This window comes from Musa acuminata, chromosome BXJ1-8, assembly GCF_036884655.1.
Source record: "Musa acuminata AAA Group cultivar baxijiao chromosome BXJ1-8, Cavendish_Baxijiao_AAA, whole genome shotgun sequence".
Classification (NCBI taxonomy): domain Eukaryota; kingdom Viridiplantae; phylum Streptophyta; class Magnoliopsida; order Zingiberales; family Musaceae; genus Musa; species Musa acuminata.
This window is the reverse complement of record NC_088334.1, coordinates 17,727,670-17,735,000: the sequence shown is the minus strand read 5'-3', so window position 1 is coordinate 17,735,000 and position 7,331 is coordinate 17,727,670. Positions and strand designations below refer to the sequence as shown.

The following is a 7,331-nucleotide window of genomic DNA, read 5'->3' as shown; positions in this document are numbered from 1 at the left end:
TACGTGCTTTATTTCCTCATTACCTTTGCTGCACAACTTTACGAATACGCTTTCAAGTTAAGCACTTCCGAGGTAGATTTTTATCGTACGAAAGATTTGTCAAAACCGACATTTTAATCCGCTGCACTAATTCACCCCCCCCCCCTCTTAGTGCCGCTCCGATCCTAACATGTATATGTATATATATGTATACATATATGTATATGTATGTATGTATATATTTATGTATATATATATATGTATATATATATACATATATATACATATATATATATATATACATACATATATATATATATGTATATATATGTATATATATATATATACACATTCATATATATATATATATACATACACATACATATATATATATATATATATATATATGTATATATATATGTATATGTATATGTATATGTATATATGTATATGTATATATATACATATACATATATACATATACATATACATATACATATATATGTATATATACATACATATATATATACATATATATATATATTTATATATATATACATATGCATATATACATATATATATATATATATATATATATATATATGTATATGTATGTATGTATATATGTATATATATGTTTGTATATATATATATATATACATATATATACATACATACATATATATATATATATATATATATATATATATATTTATATATATACATATATATATATATATAGTTGTATATATATGTATATGTATATGTATGTATATATTTATGTATGTATATATATATGTATATATATATACATATATATACATATATATATACATACATATATATATACATACATATATATATATATGTATATATAATGTATATATATATATATGTATATATATGTATATATATGTATGTATATTTATGTATATATATGTATATATATGTTTATATATGTATATATATGTTTATATATGTTTGTATATATATGTACATATATGTGTGTGTATATATATATATATATATATATATATATATATATATATATATATATATATATATATATATATATATATATATATGTATATATATAAGTAAAAAAAAAGGTAACATCGCTTTGGTTTTCTATCTACGTTGGGAGAAGAAACATTGCATCATTTCCTTCTCCTCGTATAAAAAAGGACGATGAGATGATGTCATCGCCTTGTTGCCTCATTTCTTCTACCTGCATGGAAGAAGAAACATTGCCTCAACAACACTTGGTTTCTTCTCCTCGCGATGTCGTTAAGGCCTCGTCGCCTCATACGAGGAGGGAGAGCAATGTTGGATCTCCAGGTTTTTCCTTTTCTTATCCCTCTTCTTTATTCTCCCTCAACTAATACCACCCAGTAAGCGGTCCGCGTATCGATCTATTGGCAGACTGGTACATACTATCCGATAAGTGTGATATTATTCGAAATTAAAATCTTTAGGTATGATCATTCTCTACAGATAAACTCACTAGGAGTAAATCATTATTTGAATACTTGTCTTTAGTAATTGCTAAAGGTAGATGATGAAGACTAATGGTTCTAGTTTTATGGTATGATAGTTTAGCACCTAAACAATTCCTTGAAAATTTATATAGTTGTCACAGGTTTTTTTTCCCCTTTTTGGAGAGTACCTTGTTCATATATTTTTGTCATAGGGGAATGCTCATGGAACAAACTTGGTAAACATTTTTCCTTGTTATGTAAACTAATTTCATAAATTTCTTCATGGTTGGTTGCTTGTTATTTATAGCATCGTGTTGTAATCAGATATGCTTATATGGCTTTATGACAATGGTAAATTTAGTGTTACATCTGCATGGAATCAAATCAAACAAAAGGCATAATAAGCAAATCCTAAGCAGTTAGATATAGGATAGACTTGACTTACAAAGACATTCCTTACGTACATGATAAGCCCTTCTTTCTAAACTACCTACAATGAACAATACGAAGAAAAGAGATATTTATTTTATCAACTGATGCACTCTTTGTATGCAACAAGAAGAAAGTGTTGACTATCTCTATTTTGCTTGTGACTACACTAATTGGATATGAAAGGAGATTTTGAAGAGATTTGAACTCAATAGGTTACAAAAGAAAAATTTGTATCAAGAATTAGGAAAGCTCATGCAAAGCTTCTCAAGAAAAGGGTTTTTTGCACAACTGGAAATGTTACTGTCCGATGTACTATTTAATGAATTTGGAAGGAGTGGTGTAGCAGAATCTTTGAGTGTCAAAACACAAACAATGCTCAACTTCTGATCGAGATTGTTAAAGACTTAAGATCATGTATGGAGCAAGATATGAAAACGAAGCACTTGACAAGAAGCGAGAAAAGGATCTTCATCAGATTCAATTTTCCCATTAGTTAATGATCTCAGGAATGATGTTGAAGAACTATATAGGTAGTCCCTATATTATATATTTCAATAATGTGATGTATTTATAGGTAGTCCCAACATGGCTGAACATTGATTTTATTATTTATTGACTATAGCAAAGAGTCATAGTCTAAAGCATGTATAGTTTTGATTACCTTTTCATTTGACTACTCTTAGAGAAGAGTTTGGTGGAGCGAGACCATTCTCAGTGAGGTACACTCTCCTAAACTATTTTAAGATATTTTTGGCTTTAGCCTACAGCTTAGGTAGACAAAACTATTTTGTACAAACTTCATATTTAATCCAATTACTTTTATTTTTTAAAAAAATATTGAGTTATAATATACAATTTTTTTGGTAGAAAAGAACAAAATTATTTATTATCTTGCCATAAATTATCTTTGATCCTAATGTATATAATTTTGCAATAAAATTTCTTATTTATTATTTAAAACAAAATTATTTATTTTTAATATAAATATAAATTTTTATTAAACCTATCAATCCAATAAACTAACCCAATACTCTGATTAATGGTCCATTTACTCGAGATTTAATTGAATTGATGATCTACCTAGTTTTGATTAGAAGTGAAATAAGCATAATGTGTCCTTTACAAGACTTAACTTTTTCTTTCGATTTTTGTGGGAACATTAGTGTAGTATTGTACATTAGTATATTATTATACAAGTGACGGTCTTAAGGTAAGTCCATCATCACTTGGTATGTTGTTTGATGTAATAGTAATTTATAGGCTTTTTTTTGAAAAAAAATCTCATTCTTGCATAATTCTACCTCAATTTCCTTGTCAACGCTTGAAATAAAAAGAGAAAAAGAAATAAGTAGATGCCGTCACAAAATCTAAGGCCTCATTAAGATTATAACAATATTGTCATATATGGCTTTTGCTCTCAGCATCATGCTTAAATTTCCACGTAGCACACAGCCAATGCCCCTAAGCAAGACTACATGCATGGATTCGGAAAAGCACGGAGAGAGAGAACGTGGTCTCTCGTCATCATCAAGATCTCCTTTTGAGAGTGCACTCTTCCAATTAGTGTTTCCAAAGATGCGTTTACAGTCACCACCAAGAACAGTGGAGAGGCTTCAGATCTTGGATAATGCAATGTCCATGACATCCAAGAAGAAGTCTGCAAAAAGGAAGACATTAGACATGCACCACTCAAGTGAGAGCAAAGGAACAGAAAGAAGAGCCAATGCATATACACACATACCTGCGTCTTCCTTGGAGAAGCAGAGAGGAGGTGTTATTCTGAAGACATTGCCATAGAAACCACCCTTTCCGACCAACACACCCATGTCTGTTCGAAGAAGCACATTATTGAGCAGTAAAGAGGGAAAGAGTCATTTTGAACTGCCATGAGAGCAGTGAGTGAAGAAACTACATCAGGTTAGCTTGAAGACAGTACTGGAGAGAGTTCACCTTTCATCGTCTCCATAGCATGCAAGATCTCAGTTTTGGCTGGAGTCTTCTGTTGACGGTCGGTGACCAACTCAACTCCGAGCATCAAACCTCTTCCTCTTACATCGCCAATGACTGCAACATTCGAAACATCAAGTGATTAATTTAAGAAGAACTAAGATGAAGCATTTGATGATAGCATGACCGGCAGCTGTGCAGGTGTGTGTTTCACTTGAAGTGCATAAAGATGATGACTATGAGATGTAAACTTAAACTCACTATCATGTTTGTCCTGAAGTGCCTTGAGTTGATCTTTCAAGTAAGAACCCACAACCAATGCATTTTCTTGAAGGTTTTCCTTTTCAATCACTTTGAGAACAGCATGACCGGCAGCTGTGCAGACGGGATTACCACCAAAGGTGTTGAAGTAGCATCGTTGAGTCAAGACTCGAGCAATTTCTGGAGTCGTAACCACAGCACCTATTGGTATGCCGTTCCCAGCGCCCTAAAGAGAATGCAATAGATGTCAGTTGAACTCAAGTGAGGTAAGGGGTTAACTAAGAACAATGCACAAGGCTATATAGAGAGTCTTACAGTTTCAGACATGTTCTGAAATCAAACCGATCAATATGCAAAAGCTACTATAATGCCAAGTCTGAAGTACTCAAATATGGCAAAAGTCTCGTAAGAATCTTTCTAGCAAGTCGGTGCCACTTGAGCATGTCAAACCGCAATCCAAATGGAAAGCAGGTGCAGGATCCCAGAGAGATATTTATGTGTGAGGAGAGATTAAAAAAAAAAGAGAGATTATTTTGACCCACAACTTAATAAGATTAACTGTTTGGATTGAATTGATGATAAATTGATGCATGTTAATTATAATCACTCTGACTCATGGATTCATTATCAATTTCAACACATACCATAAAGCTAACTGATTAGGTGAAAAGATTGTAAGAGCTAACCTTGGCACTGGTCACTATGTCTGGTACAACTCCATGAGCTTCAAATCCCCAAAAATGGCTTCCTGTTCGAGCAAATCCTGCCTGGACCTCATCAGCTATGAAGAGCCCCCCAGCTTTCTTTATGGTTCTGTAAACAGCAGGCAAATAACCCGGTGCCAGTTCCATTACTCCACCTACTCCCTGCCACAGAAGAACCAGCCAGGGATTTCAGTTAACGGATGTGTGACCAGAGATGAATCAAACATACGCATCAAAATAAGAAGGCATCATAGAATGAGTCGTGGAAGAATCCATATGAAACTGCATACTTGTATGGCTTCCGAGATAAAGCCAGCAACTCTCCCAGAAGTTCCAAAGTCTATGATTTCTTCCACATCTTTGGCGTACTTCTCTCCATCTGAACCAAATATCCCTCTGTATTGGTCTGGATTCAGTGCATGGTGCATCCCAGTCTGGAAAAATAACTTGAGACTCATGATGATATTTTTATCATTAGCATGATGATAAGATTCCTAAGCAAAATACCGAGCAGTCCTTTCAATCACATCATTCATATATATAACAGATGATGCTTTGTTGTGAAAAGGCTAGTTTTCCAGAATACATGAAGAAGCATAATTGTTTGCATTTATTTTCGTTCCTCACATTATACTCTAGATGATGATGATGATGATGATAGTGGTGATAATTCAGGCCCTAACATTATATTTACCTGAATAACATTGAATTTCCAGTTACTTTGAGCAGTCGCACCCATTGACCCAGCAGCATTCCCATGGTATGCATTTCTGACTGATATGATATCATGACAACCAGTATAAACTCGAGCAATCATCATGGCAAGTTCATTTGCTTCAGTCCCGGAATTAGTGAAGAAGACGACCTGCAGAGGAGAGTATGGTGTAAGGGTTCAATTTAAGTTGGTGTATGCGCAATATAAACAACCAAGGAGGAGAAGAGAAGACGGGTTGTACGTACCTTGAGATCTCCAGGAAACTTGGAAGCCAATGCCTCTGCGAAATCTGCGACGGCGTGGTTTAGATATAGAACAGTAGGATGCTGAAGCCGTTTCGTCTGGTTAATTATGGCTTCCACAATATCAGGGTGGCAATGGCCACAGGACACGGTAGCGATACCACCAAACGCATCGAGGTACCGGCGACCATCCTCGTCGAACAAGTACTGCATCTTTCCGTCCACAATGTTCAACTGCAAAGATAGAAACTTTGCCTTAATTGCAGTACAATTTTCTATGATTTCTTGCCCAATCTCAGAGAAAAATGCATCAATTGAAGTTACAATGACATTCTAAATCAAGTATAGAAGAAATAATATTCGAAATTGTTCCTCGAGATCAGAAGTTCCGGCAATTGGGGATTAGGCGAAACGAAATTCTAAAAGAACTCGATTTTTACTCGATTAATTCGTCAGAAAGAACCCAAAAAAAAGCCCTTTGATTTTGACCATGTTTTAAATCTTTGGGTGTGAAGGAGAGGAAGGAGGGCAAACGCACGGGATTCTTGTAAAGGTAGGAAATGGAAGGGCTGAGGAACTCCGACCGCTTCCGGACGATCTCCGCCGCCCGCGGCCCGAGGTACGGAGGCGGGGTGTAGTCGAAGGGCGGCATAATGGGAAGCACGGCCGCGTCAATCCGGTCGGCCGCCACTGCTGCCGACTGAGAGAGCCTCCGCGAAGGGGGCACAGAAGAATAGAGCCTTCGGAGGAGGAGAACCCTGTGCATTGCCTCCCGACAGCGAGGAAAGGAGGCGCCTTCGGCGACACCGTCGTCGGACTCTGCCCTTCTCGGTGTCGTTCTTCAAAACACGCCTCCCTGCACGATGGTTAAGCTAGGAAAGGAGGCGCCTTTGGCGACACCGACGTCGGACTCAGCCCTTCTCGGTGTCGGCCTTCAAAACACGCCTCCCTTCATGATGGTTACGGTTCCTCCCGGGGGTGGGGGGGGGGGGGTGAGCGTTTAAATAGAGGGGAATGCCACGTTGTCTGACCATTTTACCCTTTCCAATAATAGTTTAGACCTTTTAGCATATGATTGACTGTTTTCAACATGGCATTATTAGAGCTTGTCCAAAAAGTGTTTTTATTATTTTTTTGTCCTTTTAAAATTTGGAATAATTATATGTCATTACAAATTTTAATCGAAATTACAACTATGTGTCATAATCCAAAAAATTCAGGTTCATTGCTGTTGCTTGTGACCTACCAATAACTTATTGTTTGAAATAAAAGTATCCTTGATTTTTTTGTTAAAAAAAGCATTTTAGAGGATAATAAAGTCAATCATAATTTCAATATATTTGCATTAGTAATTAGAAAATTCCATATTGAAGTATTCGAATTATCTAAATATTGTGATTTAATTATATTGAATATACGTGAAAATCATAGACTTCAAATGAATCTGTGCAATTTTTCGAATAAAAAGATTATCTTGCCATTTTCGAAACATATAATCTACGACTTATTTTAAGACATTAGAAGGAAATATCATAATAATATCATTATTGAAGCACATAATCTACCACTTATT

At 34.9% G+C, this 7,331-nt stretch overlaps 1 protein-coding gene across 1 annotated transcript; it reads right to left on the bottom strand.

Moving 5' to 3' along the window:
- Positions 1-3,267: 3,267 nt before the first annotated feature.
- On the bottom strand, positions 3,268-6,667 carry LOC103994815 (alanine--glyoxylate aminotransferase 2 homolog 3, mitochondrial-like). The gene is made up of 9 exons (XM_009415250.3): positions 6,297-6,667; positions 5,762-5,992; positions 5,496-5,666; positions 5,092-5,235; positions 4,784-4,963; positions 4,098-4,323; positions 3,840-3,953; positions 3,631-3,717; positions 3,268-3,546 (listed from the first exon to the last, which is right to left on the bottom strand). The coding sequence occupies exons 1-9, from the start codon at positions 6,522-6,524 to the stop codon at positions 3,503-3,505; spliced, it is 1,425 nt and encodes a 474-aa protein (XP_009413525.3). The 5' UTR covers positions 6,525-6,667; the 3' UTR covers positions 3,268-3,502.
- Between the last annotated feature and the right edge of the window lie 664 nt (positions 6,668-7,331).

Bases quoted from the DNA above. Each gene is read 5' to 3' on its own strand.
- LOC103994815 (XM_009415250.3), bottom strand. From the start codon at position 6,524: ATGCACAGGGTTCTCCTCCTCCGAAGGCTCTATTCTTCTGTGCCCCCT. The intron at 5,993-6,296 runs GTGCGTTTGCCC...CTATCTTTGCAG, and splicing joins CCTACCTTTACAAGAATCCC to TTGAACATTGTGGACGGAAA. The intron at 5,236-5,495 runs GTAAATATAATG...TTATTTTTCCAG, and splicing joins GGAAATTCAATGTTATTCAG to ACTGGGATGCACCATGCACT.